The sequence below is a fragment of the Corella eumyota genome, chromosome 2, assembly GCF_963082875.1.
Source record: "Corella eumyota chromosome 2, kaCorEumy4.1, whole genome shotgun sequence".
Taxonomy (NCBI): Eukaryota; Metazoa; Chordata; class Ascidiacea; order Phlebobranchia; family Corellidae; genus Corella; species Corella eumyota.
In genome coordinates this window covers 17,764,456-17,789,471 of record NC_137491.1, presented here as the reverse complement: position 1 = coordinate 17,789,471, position 25,016 = coordinate 17,764,456, and the positions used below count along the sequence as shown (strand labels likewise).

Here is a 25,016-nt window from a genome sequence, read left to right as displayed (position 1 = left end):
GGAGCGCAAAGCGAAAAAAGAACTTTAGAGAAGGTTTTTGTGACGTCACAAAACCACGTTTCCGCGTTTTAGTCTAGAGCAATTCTTGAGTCGACATTCCAACGCTAATTGTTTTTTTTTAAATAAATAGTGAAATAATAATTATCCTCATTTAACAGATTGAGTTTACCTTTTTGATGTGTCAATATTATAAATATGTTTATATTTTTAAAATTACATAATGGTGTTTATAAATACATTTTTGTTTGTATGTTTATTATAAAGATTTTTTTAATTCCCCAAACCACATGTTTAGAATATACGCAAACAATATTTTCTATAACAAATTTAAATTTATGACCATTTAAATTCACAGAAACAAAATTTGGTATTAAAAGAGCTAAATATATATGAAGATGTATTGCACTTTGTGAGCAACAAAAACAAATGTTATTGCATCCAATTCAGTTCAAAGTTTGGAAGTCTGTACAAATCTTTACTCTGACCTTCCCATTGACATTCTGGATATCGGTACGCAAAAGATTCGCTACATTCTCGATTTTTTGCTAAAAGTTTCCTTAGATTTCCGGCTGCCAGACGACGAACAGACGACGTAAGAATGCTTCGTTCTTTAGGAACCGCTGCTGAACCTCGCATGCACAAATCCAAGAGAACATACATTTGGTTTGAAAATGACTAAATTTTAATTTTTTTTTGTTATTTTTTTTACATTTGTTTATTCTAGATGTGAAAAGGTCGACTTCACGACCTAAACATAAAGTTACATCAGTAACCCCGACCCGACACAGTCTCGAGTTGCCTTTGGCAGTTTGGGATATTATTGATAATAAAATAATTACCCTTTAAAAGAAAATGCTTGCAAAGTTTGGATATGACACTTAAATTTGGCTTGAATTTAAAAAGCTTAATAGGCTAGACTATTTGTTATTACAAAAAAATCAACATATTTTCTTATATTAGTTGAATTAAATTCATGGGTAAAACATGTTTTCAAAATTTTTAATTGAAATTTAACTGCGTCTAAAATTTGAAAGCAAAATTCTTATATTACCCCAAGCTCTGCTGGGTCATGTAATAACCCTTCTTTTAAAGTTCTGCCATCACTGCTAACCCAATCACCAGCTAATATATTGCGACATATTGCATAATAATTAACATCAGTTTCAGAGCTTTGGCATATATGTGATGTCGGAATATTTATTGAGGTTGGATCGTATTTTGCTTCATAAATCTGGCGTTTCGTTTTTTGGTATTTATGCTGTTTATTTTTTGTCTTTTTTGAATGTTGTTTTGTCTTTGTTTCTGCAGATCACAATAAAAAAAAGATAATGTAACGAATCGGCCATTTTCGTATTAACTTAAAGTTGTTATCTGCATTTGGTCACGTGTTTACACATTTTTTCCATCACGTGGGCTGTACCACGTGACTTGTTAGTTAAAATTTATTGAAATGTTATGTATGAATTCATGATACGAGTAGTAGACGAGTTTTACAGCATATAAGTAACTTAGTTTGTTTTGAATATAAGTGACTTTGCAATATTCAACCTAATTTGTTTTTTTTACCTTCATGTATAGTGTGACTATCCACAATAATGACATCATCAGCTGTTCTTATACCAAGTTTTGCTCTATCCGAAACACCGAAATCCAATGGAGTCAACTTATGAATTAGAATTATAAATTCGTAGTCGTTTTCGCTAAAGAAGTTGGCCAAATCCAACAACTAAAAAGAATGCGAAGTTATTTTTTGTAATAAAACCCTGTATATAATTTACTAAGCTCTTGATTATATGGAAATAACAACTCTTTTGTAAATAAACAGGGCATTTGCAATCTGATAAGAAGTTGTTATGACGTTTTCCAGCATGTCGTAAACAACAAAAAAGGTTGTACTGGCAAAGTCTACAACAAACAAAAAAGTTGTACTGGCAAAGTTCACTTACGTGTAGCATAACTTTTAAAATTAGTACAACATTAAAAATGTAAACCAACTGTTACCTGCACAGCTAAGTCTAATCGAACATTCCACGGGGCTGAGTACATTTCAAACAAGGATTTTGAAGCAAGATTCGAAGAAACGACAACACTACCACATGCACCTAACGTTTTCTCAAACAACCAACCTTCGTCATTTGGAAACATTTGCTAAAAAAATTTAAAAAAAAAGTTTAATTTTTTACACAAATTTAAGTTTCACTTTTACTAAAGGTCTCATTTTGGCAGAACTTTAAATATAAATTAAAATGTTTACCTGCACTACTGAGCCCGGTGACATCATAATTCTAAACAACAAAGTCGCTTTCTCCTTTTCGTTGTAATGTTTTAACTTGACTGAGCCAACTTTTCGAGTTCCTGTTGCTCGTCTTAGTGCTCGATCCGCAAGCCGCAAGGTCGCGCATGTGAACGGAGGGGAGATCCCCCGGATGATGTCCGGAAACAAACGATCTTAATACACAAAAATAGATATTAGACATCCATTGAGACTAGCTTCAGATTTTTTCAGTAATTAAGTTAAATAGTTATATTTAATTACGTTTAATGTAAAAAATGGAGAAAAAACGATAAATAAGTTAACGGGCATGGCAGGAAAAAGCAAGTTAAAATTTCAGAAATTTTGCATGAACTGGCATATCAAATCTGTTGAGTTACCCAACTAAAAAAAAAATTACCCGCTTTCATTAGTCTTTTGGTTTCTTGTTGACTATAAAAAATTTGAGAAATGTTACAGTTTTCTTCTTTTCCAAAGCGTTTGCAGATTATTTTTCGAAAAATTCTTTTGCTGATAATTTTCTTTTGAATTTGAAAGTCACATTTTTCTTCGTCGCAAGTAAGAACTACAGGAATTTGAAATTTCGCAGGTTGGCGTCGCCTGTATCTGTCTATTAAATCGCCCGGTACGTTAAACCAACCTCTGTCTAAAAAAGAGCAAATAACAGTTTAGTTGGTGCACATGGGTTAATAGTCGTTAAAATATTTTTTTTTATATATATCTTTATCCTCGATGTGGGAAAGTCGAATGCGCGACTTCAACATAGAGTAACATCAGTTACTCCTACCCAGTCTCGAGTTGTCTGTGGCAGTTTTATTGGGATATTATAGATTATAATTGCCCGATAATTATACTGCTGATTAAGTGCTGGCTCAGCAGGAGTTCATACCATTTATAGCACCTTACTCAAGGGCTCTACAGCATGAGATCAGTGGGGATTGAACCCACGACCTCATGTGTGGTGTAGCAAGTGTTCTTACCACCAGTTACCCCTACCCAGTCTTGAGTTGCCTGTGACAGTTTCTGATAATATTGTTAATAATTGCCCAGTAATTAGGCTACTGCTTAAGTACTGGCTCAGCAGGAGTTTATACCGTTTATAGCGCCTTACTCAAGGGCGTAAAAGCATGAGGTCACTGGAGATCAAACCCAGGACCTTATGTAGTGTAGTAAGTGTTCTGACTACTACACCACGGCATGCTGTATTGTATTGTATAAAGTGCGTAAAATACAAATTACTTATTAAAATTACATAAAATATTGCAAAACAATTACTAGACTAGAGAGTTCAAAGTTAAAAAATAAAACAAAACAATTTAACTATTAAAAAACTGTATTTAAATTAAAAGTAAGTAGTTAAACCAGTTTTTTTTAGGTATATGGGTAGGGTACCGACATGCATAGGCCGAATCTTTATTTATTTCTGCACGAAATCCTTTATCGACACATAGGCTATCTCCAAAACATGAAAAAATTTCACATAACGATGCTCCTAAAAAGATATATGTTTTTAAAACGGAACTAATTTAAAAAAATAACGTAAAAAATCAAAGTTTAAAGTAATAGAAGTTTTAAATACATTTACAAAATGATAAAACTATTGTATTTTTACCGCTGTACTTATATTCAAACATTCGTTTTTCCATTTCCAAAAAAGATGATGTCATTGGGTTAAAAAACAAATACCAAACAATTTGTAAAACTAATAAAACCAAAGCTATTCTTTGACTGTTTCTAGCTTTAAACAAACGTCTCCAAATCGCGCGACCTTTTACTTTATGATAATCTAAATAGCTTGCAAATTTGGGTATTCTAAATTTTCTTAGAAATTTCTTATAAAAAACATTTGTAATTTTATAATTCATTTTGCTGATTGCTGAATCATTGACTATGGTTGCGTTTTTAAAAGTTTCTTAATAGCAAAACAGAACGGAAGTCATTGAAAAAACGATTTGAAAATATTACTTTTTCTACTTTTTTTTAAAAATTGGAAGAAGTCTTAATAAATTATCAGTTAATATATTAAATACTAATTGTTATTTAATAATACTCGTTGAATATAATTTTTTTTTAAATTTGTAAAAAATGTTCATTGTTGTTTAATTATTTCAAATATAAAATGCTGTCGAAATTAAGTAAAAAAATCATAAATAATTAAAAAAAAATCTGTTTTATTAGTTTTTTTACTTTAAAAATAGCATTAAAAAAAATTGTATGTTATTCTTAGTACTGATAAATTTCTAACTAACTGTCATAGAGCATAAACCAAACAATTTAATTTTTAAGTATTTATTTAAGCAATTGAACTTGCATTCGAAGCAATTCTGGGCCAGCAGTCTGCACATTCTTTGGCAACAGGACCAGTTATGGCAGAACCTAAACAAAAAACTTGATTTTAATGACGCTCGATAATTAATAATCTTTTCAACCTGCTTTTAGTTAAAAAAAAGCTTTAAAAAAGAATTGTTAGACTATAAGTGCTCAGATTAAAATTATCATCATCGATGAACTACAGACCCGAAAGATGGATAAAAAAGTTCTCATCATAGCACTTTTAACAAAAAAAAAAGGAATTTCTATAAAATTTATTTATATTTTAATAAAATATACAGACCGAATGGAATAATTGGAACAAAAGGATTACATGAATTAAACCTCAACTCCGACCCTTTTTTATTTGATATATGTTCAATCTATATGGTCTATTTAGATGTGTATATTTTATAGGTACTGGTTAAATACCTTTCATTTCTCCTTTTTGGTTAACTATCACACCGGCATTGTCTTCAAAATAAATATAGACCCCATGCTTTCTTCTGAATGACTTAGACTGTCTGATTATAACCGCAGGATGGACTAAAAAACATAATACAATATTAAAATTAAATTCTAAATAACAAGCATGTGAGTTGTACATATAAATATATACTGGAAAAATGAATTGAACTATTGTTTAAAATATATTAAAATTTAAGCATATATACGTATCAACAAATTTATATTTATATTCTAGTTTATTGGCTGCCCTATAAGGTGCATTTTAATTGTCATAATATGGTCGCAACTTGCAACTAATATATGCCCAGGATGAATCACCAACACACCTCGAATGGCAGTATACATATACTGTCCACTAATCTTCATTAAATTTATATCAAAAAGTTTGGTATTGTGTAATAGCGATCATAGCACTGGACTACGAGCCAAAATGTTTTATGTTTGAGCTGCACCAACGCCACACTATTCACCCTAGAGTCCGTCGCTTATGAATAGCTCAAACACGTCCTAATACCACAACCTTTTCATATAAAAATATAAAAACCTATCCATTTAAAAGAGTGTGAAAAAATTTTTAAATCAAAATATTCACCCTTTTTTCTTAATTCCGGCTTTCCTTTTTTAACAGTCGCAAGAACAATATCCCCAACCCCAGCAGCAGGTAATCTGTTTAATCGACCTTTTATTCCTTTTACAGCAATAATGTAAAGGTTTTTAGCACCTGAAATATTTTAAATAAAAGTTTAACAACATTTTAATAGCTTTTAACAGTAAAAATGCTGTATATATATACATTGTTTTCGTTTTATATAAAAAAGTGCTCAGAATAATGTCATCATCATCGATTAACTACAGACCCGAAAGATGGATAAAAAAGTTCTCATCATTGCACTTTCAACGCTTACAAAAAATAAAAATTTAATAAAATACAAATATATATCTGTTTGAATTTAAATTCTAACTTTAACAATTGCTTTAAAAATACTAAAACTATTCTCTAAATCTCCTAAAACATAATATTATTTTCAAAATCTCTATAACCACCCGACAACATAAATAAACACATGTCTAGTTCAAAATAAAATTGCCCTTTAAACACTGACAAAATTAAAAAAATAAAATCAAAAAAATGTCTACATGCAAACAATTTATTACCTGTATTGTCAGCGCAATTGACAACTGCTCCTACTGGGAGACCAAGAGTGATGCGGAATTTTCCTCCAGACGCTCCTCCACGTCCTAATTAAATAACATTTTGATTCAAAATCCGTTTTAAATATACTAATATTTATTCCTTTCAACTAACTTTTTAACCAAGTTAATTAGATATATACAAAGATATTTTAACTTAAACTTGATTTCCACTGTATTTAGCAGTATTTTAGATTAATTTAGATATAACTACAGCCTAACTCACCTCTCTTAGACATTTTGTTAGGTTAAGTTTTAAAAAGAGATGGAAAGAAAATTTTAGTCGAGTGTATGCGTTTACTATCCGCTAGGTGCGTGGTTTTAATTTTTAATAAAACACAAACATTTCCCTTAAAAATAATTTTTCACAAAATTCATTTAACTAAAAATTAAATAAGAATAAGTAGTTTTATTTCACCTTAAAATATAAAAAAATGCAAATTCAAATATAAAATGCAAAAAATGAAATTAAAGTATCTTCCCACACCATTACTACACACCGTGACGATTGTAACCTATGAACCTAAACACGAGTTTATGTTTTTATTTTGTTTTAAACAAACTTAGTTAAACTAAGAACTTGTTTAAGTTAAATATAACTACTTAAAATATAGCATATATAATTTGCGCTCAGCTATCTGTCTGTATTTAAATTATAAACCTAGCTTTCTTCTCTATCTGTCTATACGTTTTCTTAATTCTAATAAAAATATGACAAAAACAAATCTATGTATCAAGAAACAAATAAAACCTTTTATAAAAACAATAAATAATTAAATAAAACGCAACAATTAGTAATTACCAAAGCAAATGCACTTACAAATTTAATTACTCATACTTTGTTTTTTAAAGGTTGTCATACAAGGACTATTTATTAAATTATAAGCTGAACAAAGAGTTATAAAATAAAAACCCGAAACTGATTATTTTTCAGTCAGTTATACAATTATTCTCATCTAAACACAAGTCACATGGCTACTGGACTTTTATTCGAGGACATATTTGACATCAAAGATGTAGATCCAGAGGGCAAAAAATTCGACAGAGTATCACGAATGCATTGCGATAGTGAATCATTTAAAATGGACTTAATACTTGACGTTAACACCCAATTATACCCCTTAGAACTTGGAGACAAATTCCGATTGGTCTTAGCAACAACACTCAATGAAGATGGGACACCGGGGGATGGGGAGTATAACCCACTCTGGGAAAACACCCCTTCCAGAGCAGACCAATTTGAGTATGTGATGTATGGAAAAGTGTATCGAATTGAAGGGGTGGAATCTGGGGGTGATGTGGCAACTAGATTGTCTGCTTATGTATCTTTTGGAGGTCTGTTGATGAGACTGCAGGGGGATGCTAATAACTTACATGGGATGACTGTTGATCAAAATTTATATCTTCTTCTTAAGAAGTTAGCTTTTTAATACACTTGTTTTCAAATTTTGTTTAAAAGAGAAAAAGTTCTATAACCTTTTCAAAAACACTGCTTAATAACTTGTTTATGATATTGTCCTACTGCCAATTATCTTTTTATATTAACCAATTAAAAATCCAATTTGTTTATAATGTATCTGGATAAGGATTATGTTAACATTGTAAAGTTATTTCCATTGCTTAACATCATGTTTATGTGATAAATTTTACTGTTTATTTTTTACTTTGATATTGTGTTTTAAAATAAAATTTGTCAAAGTAAAGTTAATATATAATTTATAGTTTGAGATTAACTTATATTTTAAAACCAAAATAAAAAGGAAATATTAACTTTTTTCTAAAATAATTTTAAAAGTGCATACAGGTTTAGAACCTTCATAACAATATATAATATCAGGAAATCAATCTTATTAATGGTTAATAAAAATTTCTAATTACAATTTTTTTTTAAATTAAATCCAACTAATTGATCATAAAAGCTAGTTATTCATATGCATTAGGTTTAAATACGTCACCCATCTTAATTAAAGTACATCATTAACTAACGAAGTTAATGACCATTTAACCTAATTAGTCTGATAATAACCCATAAATCATGATTTAATTAAGGTAATATATTTGTTATTTTTCACTGGTTCTGACATTTTTTAAATCTAATTTTCTAATTACATACCCAAAGCCGATAAATATTATAAAAGGATTTTGCAAGATGTCTCCTGGCTTTCTTTTTTATATAAAAAAAGTTTTAAGAGAAGTAAATTTGTATGCATTTGATGCTAGCATGTAAAAAAGGTTACACTTTCTGTAGTAAGTACATCGATTTTTAAAATTTGCAGTATCTCTAACTACACATAAATGAAATAAAATCCATCGAAATGATATTGTACAAAACAAGTTTTATTTTTAAAGCCAAAAAGAGTGACAGGGTTGTTTTAAATGGACTGTACACCGATGCAATCACAACATTGAAACACACAGGAAAAGTGAGTAAGTACCTACGCCAACAACCACGACATTTAAAAGCTGCTTCCACGCGACTGATGACGTCACGTCGACCAGAGACGGGGGATAAAAATGTCATTCGAGGACGCGATAAAAAAATCTCCGGAAAATTGTGACGTCAGGATCACGTGACGCTAGGTTGATTGTCTGTCCTTGTAGAAGATTTTAAACGACGATTAGTAGAATATGGAAACGAAAAAAATAAAATAACAGAAAAAGAAACAAAAATTACGAAGTTTTAATAATATTAGGATAAGCTACTGGCTAAGTAGCAATTAGGTTAAATCAATAAAGAAATAAAATAACCACGTCAGGGATGCTGTACCTATGCATGATCTTACAAGAGAAATTTAAATCAAAAAAATATGATACATACAAAAATAATAAAGAAAAACAAATCAAAGAAAATAAAGTAAGATTGAAAAAAATCTAGTTCATAAATTCTTGTTTAAATTGCCAAATTTCACTTGATTTAAACAATTTGTGTTAAAATAAACCAAAAAATGTAAAAAAACAAACAAAAAAATCTTGCTACAGAACCGTTAAAGTGGATGGCAAAAATAGCGCCAACTCGCGGTTGTAAAAGCAACGCAGTCGACGAGCTACAGTGGGCGTGCGCGCGAGCGGGTACACACTTAAGCCGCCTCGCTAACGACAGAGGTTTTGTGTAACGGTGGCAGTTCGCTGTGGTACGTACGTTAATAAAAAATAAATAGAAATCTTGTTTTCACTTGGTTGATGTGTTAAAAAAAGTAAGAACCCGATATTGGCGGGCCTCTCCGTACATTGTATCGACCGGTAGACACAGTCAACTTTTTAATGTTCATTCGACGAATATTCTGCAAAAGAAATGACGTCATAAAATTATTAAAAATCCATATTCAAAACCAGGAAACAAAGTTTAAAAACTCAGTAGGTGTGTAATTAGTACACAAACATAGGTATTTCAAAGTTTATGAATAAAAATACATACTAATACTGGATGAACTAATGCATTGTTAATTTAAAAATAAAAGTTTAAATTATATCATCAATTAGTCGCCCTGACCTTTTAAAGCAAAGGTCAAAATAAATAATTTATTTAATATAGTTGTGGTGATTAATTATTTAACATGAGTATAAAAAATAAATAATAAAACCATGTGGAAAGTTAAATAACCATATCATTATTCATACCATAAAAAAAGTTCAGTTATTTTTTTTCAATTTTTTTATAAAAAATGCGCAAAAAAGTAAAATTCAAAAAAACGAAATTTCGGTCTTACTTTGGATCTAAAACAGACCACAATCTTTCAGGTTGTTTTTGATGATGACGTCAGTGACGGCGTCGAACACAAACTGAATATTGTTGGTGTCGGTGGCGCAAGTAAAGTGAGTGTAAATTTCCTTGGTGTCCTTGCGCTTGTTTAGGTCCTCGAATTGGAGTTGGATATAGGCGGCCGCTTCTTCGTATGTGTTTTGCCCTGAAAAATATCCAAGTTTTCGGTAAACTGAGATTTTGACAAACATTTCACTGTCATAAATTATATGCCCGAAAACTTCATTTAAACGATAATGATACGTTTTCTATGAACCCCGTTCTACAGTATAATCCTATAGAAAATATATTTTATTTTTTCCTTACTTAACAATTTTAATTATAAAGTGTGTAATATATATTCAATGTATGCAAAAAATTTGCTTTTCGTCCAAATTGTTATTCCCTTATATGTTTCTAAAGCGCAAAGCGTAAGTTATATTTTGATTTTTGCGTTGTTTTAAAGGACGAATGCTAGATTAGATAAAAAAACTGCATTTATTAATCATTAAATAAGGCTTAAGGGTAAATATAATCCGTTTAAAAAAACAAAAATGTCCAATTAGTAAAAAAGAAACCTTTAAAATACAGATTAAGTAAAACCATATATTCAACAGATTAAAAAAATTATAAAAAGGTTTTTAATAACCCAACATATAAATGCATTTATTTTTGCTTTTATTTTTACTTATATAACAACACGGAATCAGTTCAAATAACAGCGCAGAAAAGAAGCAATCTTAATAAATGTGGCGTTGTAGGCAATCGCTACACAGTCAGATCGATATTTTTTTAAGAATAATATTGATTAGAAAATTCGGATCGATATATATTGTAAAATAATTTCGTGCAGCGAAAAAATAATAACTGAAAATTGTAGTATATAATTTTAAATGTAATAGCTATATGACTTTTACATTATTACGTTATCTAGAATACAACAGTATTTTTTTCTTGTGCGATATCACAATTTAGAGTTGTTAAAAACTGATTTAAATACTATAATCCAAGACGCCTGTTTTTAACTTTTTAAACTAATGTCTTCTTAATACTAATGCGTTTATAATTTAATTTAAACTAATTAAAAAGTTACTATAGTAAATGGTAAGAGCATTAATAATCCTAAGATAATGCCCAAATAACTAAAAAAAAAGATCTTTAAATTACAACAACGCCAAAAAAAATTTTTTTTTGTATATTTTTAAATAAAAAAAATATATTTTAATATTTGAAAATTTTTTTTTTTGAAATAAATTTTTTTTTTATATTTTCAAATCTAACTAAAATTTTTTTTAATAATTTTAATATTTTTTACCTGGGTATTCAGGGAAGCAAATGGTGAGGGGAGATTTCAAGATTTTTTCCTCGAACAAATCTTTTTTGTTTAAGAAGAGGATAATTGAGGTCTCGGTGAACCACTTGTTGTTACAAATTGAATCAAACAACTTCATTGACTCATGCATACGATTCTAAAAAAAAAAATAAAGTTTTTGCAAAAAAACAATAAAAACTACAACTACTTCTTTTTTAAATAATAAAGTAAATAAATCTTTTAATAAATGTATTTGCTGGGGCCAATTTGTTTTTAGGAGGTATTTTAAAGGGCATTAAAGATCAGTTTATATACAAGTTTAGTGCATTTGTAAGCATAAAAAAATAAACTTTTTATTGGTATTTTAAAAGATAATAAACAAAAAACAGTAAAACTAAAAATATATTGTGATGGGGTAGTTTTTTCAGTGATATTTTTGATAATATCTTAATGTTCTTTTTATAAATATATAATATGACGCCAATAAATAAATATTGATAATATAGATTGCATTATTACTTGTATTAGACATATTTATTGTTTATTTAAAAATATTATTTGTAAAAACTAAAATATTCTATATTTAGTCAGCCAAAGAAAAAATCAGCCAAAGAAAAATATCAGTATCCCTTTAAAAACTGTACAAAGTAAGTTGGTATTGTAAAAAATCTAAATTTACTTTTTTTTAATGGATTAAAGTTGTCTTAATTTATATATTTTACTAAAAATTTTAAATTTTTTAAATTTAAAATGTTCAATTACCATTTCTTCATCTTCAGCTAATACTAAATCGTAAGCAGAGAGTGCAACACAGAAGATAATCGCTGTAACACCCTCGAAACAATGAATCCATTTCTTTCTTTCTGATCTTTGGCCACCAACGTCAAACATTCTAAATTTTGGACAAAATTTTAATTTTTTTGAATTTTTGCCAAATTGTTTTTAAAAGCAAAGTTTTAGCACAAAGAAATTTAATTGGGTTTAAAATTTGAAAAATATTGTCAAAATTTTTTTATTTTAAGTTTTTATGTCAAAATTTTATTAAATTCAAAAGTTAAAATTTTTAAATGTACAATAACTTATATTTAAATAACATAGATACGGATATACAAACCAGTAAACAACATTCTTTTTAACGACCGACATGGAAAAAGTCAAAGTAAATAAAACTTTTATGTTTAACAACTTTAAAATTCAAGTAAATGTTTTTGATGGTTACGAAAACCAAATAACATTTAAAGTTTAATGGTAAAAAAGATAACGAAGCGTTTTTCCTTTTTTCGTAAACAGATTTCAGATGTCGGTCGTTAAAATGGAACAAAAATTACTTTAGCAGCAGTTTGAAAATTTTTCGAGAAAATTTAAATTTTTGAAAATTTTTTTTAACAAATTCTAATTTTTTTTTTTTTAATTTTCAAATTTATGCCTTTGTATTACAATAAACAATCATGCAACAGTAAATATCAACATGCATAATTATCCTCACCAAATTACTATAATTAGATTTTAACAAAATTCTGCAAAAGTAAGGAATTTTTAAATCAAGAATTAGAATCTTATTAAATTTTGCATTCGAAACTCAATAAACACATTAGATGTATTTAAAAAAAAAAAAAACTAAATAATTGATGTCGTTTTTAAAAATAATTTAAGTTTTTCTTATCTGAATAAAATATTAATTAGAAAAAGGGTTATTATGGTTTAAAAATTAATTATTTATATATATCTGGCCATTAAAGAAATGATAATTAAGGTGTACCTATTGTAAATTATAACATGTTATTGTGTTTGAATTTAGTAAAAAATAAAAAAAATGTTTTCCAAAAAAAAAAATGTTTTTCAAAATTTTTTTAATAATGTTATAATTAAATAATTGTGTTGGGGGTAAATTAGTATCAAATTAGTAGTGGTATGTTTAAGTTAGTTAAATGTTATTGTAACCAGGCATTTTATAATTATTGATAAAACTCTTTTGGTCAAATTTACTAACAATACTATGTAGTGGTATTAACACGTTAAATCTTTAATTAAAAAAAAAATTTAAAATAAAATTTTGTGTTAAATTAAATATTTAAATTTAAGTACAATACTCTTTTGCATAAGTCAGGAAAAAATGTATTATTATTGGTGTCTGCCATAATATAATTTGTATATTTAACCATAAGAGCTTTATCAAAGTCTATTTTCGTGGGGGCTACTTACTTAAAAATCAGTCCTTTAAAGTTAAAATGCACTTCAACGATTCCTGTCGTTTTTACCCTGGTTCTCAAAACATCTTGCTGTGTAGGAACATATCTCTGGTCTGTTAACCTCTCAAGGGCATCCAGATAACTAGGACAATAACACAGAACATGCTAACACAACATAATCATGCAAATAGTATAATTTTTTACAAAAACAAAAAAAAAAATTTTTTGATCAATATTTTGGTTTTGAAAAAAATAATGTTTTGAAAAATATTTTGGTTGAAAATTTAGTAATTTTTATTTTTGTGAAGTTTTGTGAAAACATTTTTGGGAGAATATAATTTGTTACTATTTTAAGCCTTCAAAACGGCAAATAAACTAACTACCAGTGGTATCATAAAGTTTAATAGCCAAAAAATGTTTTAATATCGCGATTAAATTAAAAGTCCATTGTATGACTTTAACTAATAAACTTTTATTAGCACAAAATCAACACTATTCAAAGGGAGAAAATCATAACTTCTATTTATACCAAATTATTCCAATCTTACTACCTTTTAACAGCCAAGATTAATTTTTTATTTTTTTTTTACAATCTTCTTTTTTTTAATTTTTTTTTACAATCTGGTATTGAATAAAGAATAAATCCAACGGGCCATAAGAGAATATTGATTTTTATTTGAAACCATGATTGATTTTTTGCGTGAGCTTTATTTATATTATGTTTGATTGTATTTTTGTATTCATTAACATAAAATACTAAACCTTGTTCTTATTAAAATCTAAGCTAATGCCAGTATGTAATTATTGATAGCTAAAAAAATAAATATTTAGATTATAATGTGTGTTGAACACTTGTTTTAAATATTATTTAAACAATATTGTGCCTATTTTTAGTAAAAGGCCAATGGCTAAATAGAGTTTTTATTTTTAGAATTTGTTATTAAATATTTCAATATTTGAACTACACCATTTTTGGGAGGGTCTCATTAAAAAAATTTTTTTTTTATAATTTAAAAATGTAAATTTTATTTTTAGTAAAAGTCTAAAAATAAAAACTGTTTCTTTTTAGGAAAATTTGGTTTGGACATGGCGTATTTTAAAATTTTAGAAACTTTTTTTTTTTTAATAAGCCCTGTCTTAAGTTCATCTTAAAACAAAGATGAAAAAATCATTTTTGTCCATGCATAATCACATCAGATTTCGACAACAATACTCATCATAAAACAACAAACAAAACAGCACGAAAAAAACACGAGGCCACAATATACTCCGAGTACAAGCGGGGGTTTTTAGCGGGGCATACTTAAAATGAAGATCCTTGTGTTCAAATTGGGTTTCGACGATACCCGTAGTTTTTACTCGAGATCGGAGGACGTCTTGTTCTGTTGGGACATAGTCCTGCGATACCAGACGATCTAGGCTATCTAGGTAGCTAGTTTAACATTGATAATTGCCAGTTAGATTTTGGAACAAAAGTTAAGAATTAAATTTGAAGAAAAATTTTTATTCATTTATGTTTTGAGATTTTCAGGAAAATTATGAGAGCTCTGTATTTTATAAAAATTATTGTTTAAAAAACGCACTAAAATGTATAAAAACCTAGAAATAGCATCTTGTAGGGTACTTTGTGTGTGGAATTAACATATAAATATTGATATCCTTCCAAAAACGGATTCGTATATATAAAGTTAAGACCTAAGCTTAGTAGTGCTGTATATTACACAAAATTTAAGGTTTTAAAAAATGTAATTTTGCGTAACAAAAAAATCTAAAAATACTTAAACAAAGCGTGTAATGAAAATCTGGTGTTAAAACGTAATCAGGCACGTTAAAAACTTGAAAAAGTAGCTAAATATACTTTGGGATTTGTCACCTGATTTAACAACAATAGACTTAAATAAATTGATCAGGTGAAACTATTTATAAATATTTTCGAAGAGGAACAATCTGTCGTTTTTGACATTGTGGATTTAAAATAGAATAACGGGGTCTCAGCAAAAATGCCATATCACGATAAAACATTGAAATAACCTAAGCTTTTAATAATACATTTTAAAAATAAGTAAGTTTACTTCAGTTAAATAGAAAAAGAGTAAATATGACCCTAACCTTTTTAAAAAAAAAAATTTTAATTTTTTAAAAACAAAAAAAAAGAAAAACCTTTTTTTTTAAACTTACTATTGAGCTGAGTCGTTGAGTTGAAATTCTCTGGAGCGACTGAAACAAACTTGAACTCCTTTGTCCATCCACATCCTCTTCATGCAATCTCCCAACTCCACCGTCATCTCACCATCATCAAGAGAGCCAGCGAGAGCAAAAAGCTGTCTCGCATCATCCTAAATATAGGAGTGAAATTTTGGGTTAAATTAACTAAAAGATATAAGATACTCCAAAAAAATAAGTTACCCCAAAAATTGGGGTAGATATTGGGGACAATTTACCCCCTTTAAAAATAAATAAAACAGCCTAAGAATGGGGTAACCCTTAAAAATATACTTTGTCTTTACAAAATATTAAGAAGGGGTAAATTTTGAAACCAAGTCAATTTATAAATAGTAGCCCCCTAAAAATAGGGGTAAATTTTTAAGTCAATTTAAACAAATGTTAACCACTGGCAAATCACACTAAACTTTTTAAGCAGATACACTAAAAAAAATTTTCTTTTATTATTTTTTTTTAATCAACATATCTAAAATATATACGCAAACTAAAATTAATGGGTAAGCTAGTTTTAAAACAACTTACAGCACGATCTGACGATCCAAAATCGATTTTAAGGTTGCCCATAGCTCGAACAATGGTAATAAGAGACTGTAGAGTATTACTGTAGACAACTGCTTTATATTGTAAACATTCATCTTCACTATAACCATCTTCATGGATAATTCTGAAAAAAAATTAATTTTAGAAATTTGTTTTATATTTAAAGACTATATTACTAAAAACAATTCGGCCAAACGGATGCTAAAATTTCTTGACATTTTACCAAAATTTAGGTCTAATTTTTTTAATCAAAGAGCCTTTTATAAAGAAGGGTTAGGTTTAAACGCAAGCCTAAGAAAAAATAAATAATTCCTAAAATGGTATTTTCTGGCTGTTTATTTTTGATGAAAAATGTATTTGATAAATTAGGTTGTAGTTATATAAACACTCTTTGGGATAGGTCTGTGAAAATGAGTTAAAACCTATATTTAAGTTATTAAAGGAAAACATTTAATGAGAACTTTTTCTATAAAAAAATATTTGAATAAAAATTTTTTTTCAGATTTTAATTATATATAAGATCGAAATAGACAAATTTAAGTTTGATAAAGATTTAAAACACGATAATTCCATTTAAACCTAGATTAAGATTTTAATCACTATTTTAATTTATATAAAAGCCAATATCACTAAAAAAGGCATTATATTTTAACAAAATACAAACATGATTTTCTTAAAATAAAGACAGTAAAAAATTTGTTTAAGTAAAATAACTAAAGTTAAAAAACATTTATTTGTTTTTGTTGGGACATTATAACAATATTTGGTTTGTATAAAGTCCGATTGCTTGAATTTTAAATCATGCCCTGAGGTTATATTACATTGAAAAGCAATCAATTATTTAAACAAAAATTGAATCGTGAACTACAAATAAAAATGCTGTTTTCTATTTAAAAAAAAAAAGAGTTAAATTACATTAAATTTATTCAACGGTAATCAGTAAAAATTTAACTACAAAAATATTGTTTTTTTTATATAGGCTATATGAAAACATAAAAACTACAATAGTACAAAGTTTAAAATTAAAGGACAAAAAAGTTACAAAAAAAACAAACAAAAATCAAAGGTTGCTTAAAACAATAACTTAAATAAACAAACAGAAAGAATGTAATAACATTTAACCTAGCTTATAGACCTTACTACAGCGTTATTTTTAAACTGTCAACAATAGACAACTTCCTTAATTACAGCATACAAAACTCAACAACCTACATTTAATTAACAACCTGATTACGCTAACAACTATCAATTAGGTACCATTAAAGAATTAGAAATGTAAATTACTTTGCAAAATGGAGATATCAATTAGATAACTAAGTTTTATGCAATATTGTAATTTTAATTTACTAATGACTTTTATGTAGGCCTATTTAATATATTATATAGCTTTGTTGTTAATTAAATGCAATATATACACATATGCATTATGTTACTTTTTAATATTAAATAAATGGTGTTGAATACTCATAAGGCCATTTAAGTTTTGATAATTGGTTTTATATTGCATAAAAGTTTAAATTCCCACTTACAATCTTAAATAAAAATGGTAAAATAAAAAGTAATTGATTTACTTACTTCATTTGTTTTACAATTGTACTTTTTCCAGATTCACCAGCACCTAGAAAATAAAATAAAAAATAATTAAAACTCAAAAAATACAAAATTTTTAATTCAAATTTTATCGGTTTTAGTTAAAAAAAATAAAAAAATAAAACAAAATATAACAGGAAAATAAAAAACTGGTAAAGTACATTAAGCCAGAGTAGTAATAACTGGAAATTTTAATGTTTAACAAAAATAATATCATCACATTAATAAATGACCCAAGTTATAACTACCCTATCCCAAAAATTAATATTTAACCAAACAAAAACACATACACCATTGACCAAAACAAATATTAATACCAAGAATAAAATAAAAACATTAAAATAAAAACTGTAAAGGTGTAATCAGGCATAAAATAAATTCTGAAGAAATAAAGGCCTACCCACTGTGGCCTTGTTTAATGAAGCTTTTTTGTTAATGGTCCACTAGGCCTACATGACGAAATAAATTGAATATTATGAATAAGAAAAAAATGAGTAATAATATATTTAGTGTGAGTAACTGTGTACTTTAATATGTTTTAAGTGATTGTGAAAGAGAAAAGTGAAAACATAATCATTTTCACAGAATTCCTATCCACATTTAGAAAAAATCATACCTTATTAGTAATATCACATAATAGCATAAAGTAGCCCCAAATTCTTATATAGGGGCATAAAAATTAAAAAAAACACTTACAAAAATAAAAACACTTATTTAGCAAAGGTGATTATGCAAACATCTAACTTGCACGCCGGTTGGTCGGTTTGTTTTAAGGTCAACCAATCGCAGAGCTGACCTACATTGGCCAGATGCTCTCACGGTAAAAACGAACGACATTTAAAATCGCGCTTGATTGAAAGATGTCACAATTTGATGTCATTCGGGGTTTAAATACCAGTAAGCTCTTCTTAACTACCGCTTATTTCGATCGAGTAAATAAATGACTGATTCTAACTAAAAGTCACGTGATTTTATCGAGTAATAACCTTAACAACTGTTTAGGACAAAATTAATTAAGGATCCAGTCTAATCGACTGTTAAATAACAACAGGGCCATATGTCGTAAGAATGGATAAAACAATGTTTTTGATTACATTGGCGCAAAGAAAAACATTTAATTGTCACCTCACGGCACTTTTATCCCCTTTAACCACTTTGTAGAGGAAGTATTAGTATTAACAGCTGGCATTAGACGGTACAGACCGCGCAGACGACTTTTATTAGGTTAGCGATACTCGGGACCGTTTCTCTTTGAAAATGTCAATTTTTATAATGAAGAAGCGTTAGATATTCTATTCCCATGGTTATATTAATGTAATCTGAATCATATTAACATCAAAACAAGAGGCTTCGTATTGTTTTTAAATTAAAAACTCTGAATCACTTAAAAATATATGGACAATAATAAGTTTATGGCATAGTAGTTAAAGAGCACTTGTCAAACACAACGTGAGGTCCTGGGTTAGATTCCAACTGATTTTACATTGTATTATCCTTATTATAAAGTTTTAAATGGTAGTAAATTTTGTTGTGCTAATTCAAAACTGAAACAAGATAAAAATATAACGTTTTAGGCTGCTGAGTTCGACTGTTTTATATTAATAAATAAATAAAAAAACTTGTTAAAAAAAAGAACGTTTATTTATAGAAAAAAAACACAAGTTCTGTTGTATGATTATAGTGCACAGTCGGCAAAATTTGGCTGTCACATAAGGTTGCCATTTAAAATCTGTCACTAGCTTGCCAAATTTCGACACACAAGCGCGTGTGGGAATATATAGCACAAACAATGCACCGTATGTGAAATATAGGCGTTCATTACCGTTTGTTTAATAATAAAAACTCCAATCCTAGGCACTTTATACGACGATTGAAAAGGCTTTAAACAACCTTTGGTGTTCTATTTATAAAAGGCAATCGACAGGGTGGCGCAGTACAAGTTTTGGCCGATTACTTAATATTGATTTAATGTGGCAGACTTAAAAGCACGGCCTACTGGCGTAATAAAAACACAAGCCTTTTATTTTAATCGAAGTTTAATTAAGCGGCTATTCCGTTGAAAGCGATTTTATTAAAAAATAAAAAATCTCACGAATTAAAACACGATTTTTATTATTATAAAACACAATTTTAATTCCCTTAGGGTTGTGTGTATTTTTTTGTATTGATTTTAATTTGCAAGCTAACACCCGCAGTTTGATATAAAAATGACGTCACTGCTATAGTAATTTCAATATCCAGTATGACAATGCAATAACATTAAAGCCAACATATTCATATTAAATAAAATTTTTTTTACTTAATTTGCAAAGTCAAGTTTAAAACCATTTAATAATTCACTCTAAAAATATAAATCGAAAATGTAGTTAATTAAATGTGTCATGGTTTTCTAACATTTGATTGTGCTTTTTCACTTAAAAAATCCCTTTTTTTACTTTAAAAAATAAAAAAGGAAATATAACTAACGCTGGTAAATTATACATCACTATTTTCAATGTCGTTTAAAAATTATCCGATATAAAAATTGTGTTTTTTTTACAACAAGACACCCAAATCAGATGTAATCAAATGCTACAATGACGTCACGAGATCATTTAAAATGTTGTTTGCAAAAGACTGACAGTCGTCTGGAAATTAATTTTTCGAAATAAAATAACCAAAAATAAAATGTCGCGAAATTCGACGCAATTAATATGATTAATTCAATTTATAAAAAGCAAATGGTAAATATGATAGGTTACTGTAACGGTACAGGGTCTCTATGAATGCCAAACAACGAAATCACTGTTCCTCAAAGTGTTAAAATAAAGGTAACAAGCTGCAATTAAAAATAGAAATACCAGCAAGCATTTTTTTGTTTTAAATTTGCTGTTACGCACAAACGGACTTAGCGTAAAAAAATAATCGTACGCAGCGTTTTTGATTGGTTGAAAAAATTTAAAAATAGATAAAAGTTGGTGCAACTCTGTTTTGACAATAAACGGCAACGGTAAATTACAACTATAAAAAGTATAATGTTACAACATAGAAAATCGTAAAATTAAGTTATTTAAAAAATTTAAAAAAAAAAGACCTAAAAAAAAAAAAAAATTTTTAATTTAAAAAAAAAGTCGGTAACTTTTTAATTCAATTTTCTACTTACGACAATATTAATTATCAGAACTTGAGTTGAGCGATTAAAAAGCTAGCACAAAACATTAGCCATGCGGTAAATGTATGTTAAAACCTCCATCTAAATTCGCTAATGAATAATTCATAGCGGAGCTGTTATAACTAATTCATGACTTCAGCTTTACATCATTATTAAGCGAGGTACATTCTATTTTAAAGCATTGTCAAACCTACAGCAAAAACTATTTTTAAGGCAGCATTCTTTACAATCAAAAATTTAACAACATATTTGTTTAAATAATCTATCGATAACAACACCTACTTATAAACACAACCTTTAAACCAAGATTTACATGAAGATAAACAAAGCACGATCTCACCCATTATTTACGTATTAAAAAAGGTGCAGAGCATAAAAAACATTCTAATCGTTAAAAAAATAAACTTATACAGGATACTATTAAAAAGGGCCAAAAGATAAAATGACTCTTATTTCAAAAATGCTAGAAAAACACGAACTGTTTTGACCTTATAATAAATCACGTCGTATTATTTGAAATGCGGGCAATAAAATGGTAACAAGAGATTCGTAATGGTTAACCGTTGTTGACTAAAACAATAAAATCAAAGTATTTTAAGTTGTTTTCTTCAGTTGGGTAATATCACGAACGGCGAACGTTAAAATTGTATGGTAAACACACTCTTATACCCTTAACGTACTATTAAGGTATTACCGATTTTCGAGAAGATTACAATGCTTTTTAAATAGGTAGATTAACTTTGTGTGGGAAGGATATAAATAGGAAATGTGAATTTCCTGCCGGTTGGCGCTTTGTAAAACAATATATAAAAACTTGATGATGTCACGGAGTTTTAAAAACACACCTACAATGGTTAAACAATGTCTACTTAAAATAACACTTTATAAAAAAAAATATATAGTCAATGGAGGTAATTATTGGACGATTTTGACAAACTTGGCCATAATTTTTTTGTTACAAACTTTAAATCAAATATTTTTTGTTCCTAAGATGGAGTTATCATTCACTATTAAGAAAAAATACTATTTAAATCTCAATCCACACGTGTTTACCTAAAATTCTAGAATAAAAATGTCCAATAATTACCTCCATTGACTTTATTAGATTTATTTTACAAAAACAAATTTGGTCTAATTTGGTAATTGCTTTTAAGCTGGGTAAAACAATAGGTAATAGTAATTGTAAGCATGTGGATAGACAATAAAACACCTAGCAACTATTGTTGGTCATTGTTCTATATCCCTATATAGGACAATGGATATAGATAAATAGGTCACAATTCTTAAATGATTTAATAATATAAAAAGCAACTGGATAAATAAAGCCAGTATAAACTTATAAAAATGTTTGAAAAATACAAGTAAAAACCTATTTTTTATATGTAGGTTCGTTATTTCTTGAATTTAGATAAAAATATTTAATTTTTTTGTAGTTTTTAATATCACATTACTATTATAGGCAAAGAAAAAAATATTTTTAAAGTCATTTCTCCTAGATAAAAGGAAATCTAACAACAAACCTAATCACACAAGAACATAAATCACTTATACACAACCCAGTTTCAAAACATTTTAACATTTTAAAAAAAAACTAATTTACCAATAAATATTTCTAAATATAAATGATTGGACTTTTAAAGGTAATAAAAATGCAGCATAAATAAATCTGACACAAATGAAATGTTTTAAATACCATTAAATACCCATTTGTAACCCAGTTTGGGCAATTGTATCAGATTACCATGTAAGGCAAATATTGAATTAGTGAAATGTGCAAATAAAAATTGGGTCCTGTGACAGATTTAAACATCTGGACAACTTTTATGCATGCTTTGTTAAAACAAAAAAAAATAAAAACTGAAAGCGAAAAAAAAACACGTTTTAGACGATTTACTTTAAAAACAAAAATTAAAATTATATTTTAAAAATCAATCAGCTATTTTAAATTTATTAATTTTATAATCCTAACACAGTTTGATAAACGGTTTTCAACTGCAGAAAGGTTTTTACTGTTTGGGTTCATCAATAATTAAATCCCCTAAAAATTATTGATTCCTTATTGTAATGAAAAATTGATGTTAAAAGTAGCAATCAAAGATCAGAATAACAAGAAAATGAATTTTAAAACCCAAATGGCCCTTAATAATTATTAAAGTAATTTTAAAAAGGATTTATTGATTTAAAATTTTTTTTAAACAAATTAATGAAATAAATATAATTTTTCTACATGTCGTACAAAGAAGATTAAGGTTATTTGATCTTTGTTAATTAACAATACCCATGCCCCTTTTTCAACAGATTTTATTTCAAAAGTTCAGAGATCGCCTTAACACTATTGGCTTTATTTCGTCAACTATCAAACCACATTTGATTTATAAATATTTAAGAAACTTAAAACCATCTAGGTCTATTGTTATAGTGGATATCTCTACCAACAGAAAGTAATCAGAAGATTTTTTCATATTAAGAACCGTAACATTAAAAATACAAATGCTAGGATATAAATAAAGGTATATATATACTTTAAAAAACAAGCCTATTCACTACATAAATATACAAAATGCACATAAAACAAATTTTTTAAACCCAAAAATGCCTCATTTAACAAATTTAAAATAATAAAGAACAAGAAAAAAACACTTTTTAAAAACTACAAGCACTTTGACACAAAAAATAAGTTTTAGAATATACATTTTTATATAAACTTACCTAATAGAAGAAGTTTAACTTCACGGGATTGTTTGTCTCCATCGACTTTTAAGTTTCGATCGATGGCTCGTGATCTCTCATTTGCTGCTTTATCGTCAGTAGATGCAGCACAACCCATATTTCTAGTTATCTGTTAACCAAAATTGGATAAAAATTAGTTACCTAAATTAGCAAAAAGGTTTATTCCCTTTTAAGTTGCCAGAATTTTACAAAAAAATGACCGCTTTTGTACTGATCCCAAGATACTGAAATGTAACACCTATCTGTAGAATGGCTTTAGCACACTTACTACACTATATACCAGTTAGCCAATTTTGTTATATTATCAGTAGCCTAAATTTAAAATCTAGCCCGTTAAATGGCTATTGCTTTTTTTTTAACAGATATATATATACATTGACTAAATTTAAAACTTTCGAAATTCCGGTTGTTACAACAAAGATATTTGTATTTGCTAGTACATACTTAAAAACCCAATTAACAGTTTTCAAAATAAGATTTGGTTTTAAGTACATAACTGGTACTTGAAATATTACGTAATGTCTATATTTGCTTATGGCCTATCCTTTAAAGTTTTGTAGGTAGTTAGGTAAAAATACACATAACTTCAATTGTATATACACCCCTATTAAATAATTAAAATTTATATTTTTAAATTTAATTATCTAAAGTTGTGCCTAGTTATATACAAATTAAAGAACAGTAGCCTAAGAATTTAAATTTAGAATAATTTTAAAAAATGCTAACTTACATATTAAAAATTGAGCACAAACAAAAAAATCAAGAATAATAAACTGATTTAACCCCTTGTCAACAGTTTCTTAAATAGAAATATTCAAAATATCCAAGATAAAATATTCCAAATAAAAAATGAGAAAAAATAACTAATTTTTTATAATGTTTTTGTAATGCTTAAATCTGTAAAATAAAATTAAATGAATGCTCATTGCCATATTACAAACGATAAAAACTGATTAAAAAATTGGTTTAAATTTAAAATTATTAAATATTTCAAAATTAAAAAATAAATTTAAAAAAAAAATACAATACAATAGCTATATATGTCACTTTTATTCTAAACTAAATTTCGGCTATATATCTTTCTGATTTGTTTTGGCCCGTTGCCATATGCGGTTGTATAGTTTGTGATAATTAATTAATTACTACTTGCTAATTTGCAGACATATGTCTAATTCGATTCGGCTACAATTTAAATTTTTAAACATACCATCAGCATATAAAGCTTGATACTAAATTAAACAGCTTTTATATGCTTACAACATATTGAAAATACGTTTTGCTATAGACAGATACTAGAAGCA

The 25,016-nt window shown here is 27.6% G+C and overlaps 4 protein-coding genes across 4 annotated transcripts; 1 reads left to right on the top strand and 3 right to left on the bottom strand.

Annotated features, from left to right (window-relative positions):
• Nucleotides 1-257: 257 nt before the first annotated feature.
• Nucleotides 258-4,145, bottom strand: LOC145743174 (divergent protein kinase domain 2A-like). Its single transcript, XM_082561083.1, has 8 exons — nt 3,885-4,145; nt 3,669-3,764; nt 2,673-2,918; nt 2,255-2,448; nt 2,002-2,148; nt 1,567-1,726; nt 1,052-1,302; nt 258-675 (listed from the first exon to the last, which is right to left on the bottom strand). Exons 1-8 carry the CDS (start codon nt 4,135-4,137, stop codon nt 430-432), a joined length of 1,593 nt encoding a protein of 530 aa, XP_082417209.1. The 5' UTR covers nt 4,138-4,145; the 3' UTR covers nt 258-429.
• Nucleotides 4,146-4,545: 400 nt separating this feature from the next.
• LOC145741540 (large ribosomal subunit protein uL14) lies at nt 4,546-6,567 on the bottom strand. The gene is made up of 5 exons (XM_082559137.1): nt 6,468-6,567; nt 6,206-6,289; nt 5,643-5,771; nt 5,015-5,128; nt 4,546-4,648 (listed from the first exon to the last, which is right to left on the bottom strand). The coding sequence occupies exons 1-5, from the start codon at nt 6,478-6,480 to the stop codon at nt 4,566-4,568; spliced, it is 423 nt and encodes a 140-aa protein (XP_082415263.1). The 5' UTR covers nt 6,481-6,567; the 3' UTR covers nt 4,546-4,565.
• A 531-nt stretch (nt 6,568-7,098) lies between these two features.
• LOC145742069 (DNA-directed RNA polymerases I, II, and III subunit RPABC3-like) lies at nt 7,099-7,939 on the top strand. The gene has a single exon (XM_082559818.1). The coding sequence runs from the start codon at nt 7,213-7,215 to the stop codon at nt 7,669-7,671; it is 459 nt and encodes a 152-aa protein (XP_082415944.1). The 5' UTR covers nt 7,099-7,212; the 3' UTR covers nt 7,672-7,939.
• Nucleotides 7,940-8,583: 644 nt separating this feature from the next.
• On the bottom strand, nt 8,584-24,608 carry LOC145741538 (guanine nucleotide-binding protein G(i) subunit alpha). The gene is made up of 10 exons (XM_082559135.1): nt 24,446-24,608; nt 23,695-23,824; nt 17,820-17,862; nt 16,227-16,368; nt 15,660-15,817; nt 13,495-13,623; nt 12,055-12,184; nt 11,296-11,449; nt 9,949-10,146; nt 8,584-9,522 (listed from the first exon to the last, which is right to left on the bottom strand). Exons 2-9 carry the CDS (start codon nt 23,810-23,812, stop codon nt 9,956-9,958), a joined length of 1,065 nt encoding a protein of 354 aa, XP_082415261.1. The 5' UTR covers nt 23,813-23,824; nt 24,446-24,608; the 3' UTR covers nt 8,584-9,522; nt 9,949-9,955.
• Between the last annotated feature and the right edge of the window lie 408 nt (nt 24,609-25,016).

Coding starts and splice junctions, on each gene's coding strand:
- LOC145743174 (XM_082561083.1), bottom strand. CDS start 4,137: ATGAATTATAAAATTACAAATGTTTTTTATAAGAAATTTCTAAGAAAA. Junction 2,449..2,672: donor CAAAAGACTAATGAAAGCGG/GTAATTTTTTTT, acceptor TTGTGTATTAAG/ATCGTTTGTTTCCGGACATC. Junction 676..1,051: donor ATGACCCAGCAGAGCTTGGG/GTAATATAAGAA, acceptor ATTAAAATTTAG/TCATTTTCAAACCAAATGTA.
- LOC145741540 (XM_082559137.1), bottom strand. Junction 5,129..5,642: donor GCCGGAATTAAGAAAAAAGG/GTGAATATTTTG, acceptor TATGTTTTTTAG/TCCATCCTGCGGTTATAATC. Junction 4,649..5,014: donor CCAAAAAGGAGAAATGAAAG/GTATTTAACCAG, acceptor TTTTTTGTTTAG/GTTCTGCCATAACTGGTCCT.
- LOC145742069 (XM_082559818.1), top strand. CDS start 7,213: ATGGCTACTGGACTTTTATTCGAGGACATATTTGACATCAAAGATGTA.
- LOC145741538 (XM_082559135.1), bottom strand. CDS start 23,812: ATGGGTTGTGCTGCATCTACTGACGATAAAGCAGCAAATGAGAGATCA. Junction 12,185..13,494: donor TTTAAAGGACTGATTTTTAA/GTAAGTAGCCCC, acceptor TCCAAAATTTAG/AATGTTTGACGTTGGTGGCC. Junction 10,147..11,295: donor TTGCTTCCCTGAATACCCAG/GTAAAAAATATT, acceptor GATATTTTTCAG/GGCAAAACACATACGAAGAA.